General features: G+C 61.2%; 1 protein-coding gene across 2 annotated transcripts in view; it reads right to left on the bottom strand.

Moving 5' to 3' along the window:
• The window catches only part of PDE2A (phosphodiesterase 2A), a 110746-nt gene that overhangs the window by 97403 nt on the left and 12335 nt on the right, over positions 1-1008 (bottom strand). The window contains exon 2 of one of the 2 annotated variants that reach the window (XM_007448065.1): positions 327-608. In XM_007448065.1, coding sequence (XP_007448127.1) covers positions 327-397 — 71 coding nt within the window. In that variant the 5' untranslated portion in view covers positions 398-608. Of the gene's footprint in view, positions 1-326; positions 611-1008 lie in introns of those variants that run through there. The other variant, XM_007448067.1, reaches the window with a different exon arrangement.

A 1008-nucleotide genomic window follows, 5' to 3' on the forward strand; every position in this document is an offset into this window, starting at 1 on the left:
CCCCGCCACACACCCACACAGACCTCCCCCACCCCCAGCCCCTGAAGGGATGGTTCACGTTCATTATCAAGCCCTCCCGTAGCCACCATCCCCTTCTATGGGACCCCAGCCCCAACACGCCCTAGGTTGATGTCAGGCACCCCCGCCCTGCACAGAGGTCCCCTTCTATGCTACAGTCCAGCAACAGGGTGCCCTGGAGCAGGATCGATCCTCCCACGTGGCTCAGCTCTACGCCAACCCCAGCCCCTTGGAGGGACTCCCAGGACCCTGTCCGTGGCACCTCCTGCAGCCACTCACCCGGACCCCAGCCCCTCGACAGTACTCACGGCTCAGCCGGTCGCGCTGCCGGGTACTGCTGGCTCCTGCAGAGGATGGAGTGGCCGCATGCCTGCCCCATCGCTCCTCATCATCTGCCTCCCCAGCCAGACTAAAGTGGCACCTCGCCCTGTCCACCCTGCCCGGGGTTCCAGGCAGGGCGCCTGGCCCAGCAGGCACGGGGACCAAGAGCAGCGGCCTGTCCCCGGCTCAGCCGGGACTCAACACCCCAATCCAGCCCTGCTGCCCTGGCTGCTCCTGCTTCTCCGGCTGCCACTGCCTCGGCCGCTAGGCTTACTCTGGGAGGAGGTTGGAGCAGGTCTGATAATGCAGAAGGGGGAGGGAGGAGGGAGGAGGAACAGAGAGGCCCAGACAGAGGGAGAGAGGAAGGGAGGGGTAGAGAGAGGCTCTGGCTGGGAGAGACGAAAAGAAAGACTCACACACAGAGGGAGAGACTGAGAGAGAGAAACAGACAGAGACAGGAAGGGGTAGAGAAACACATGAAGGAGAGGAGCGAGGGATCAAAGCCCCATTGAGATCGATGGAAATACAAAAGATCAGAGAGGCGTAGGGAAAACACACACACAGAGGAACAAAGACAGGGAAAAAAGACATGGAAATGGAGAGCTCAGAGAGGGGAGAGAGAGAGAGAGAGAGAGAGAGAGAGAGAGAGAGAGAGAGAGAGAGAGAGAG

This window comes from Lipotes vexillifer, unplaced genomic scaffold (assembly GCF_000442215.2).
Source record: "Lipotes vexillifer unplaced genomic scaffold, Lipotes_vexillifer_v1.1 scaffold640, whole genome shotgun sequence".
Classification (NCBI taxonomy): Eukaryota; Metazoa; Chordata; class Mammalia; order Artiodactyla; family Lipotidae; genus Lipotes; species Lipotes vexillifer.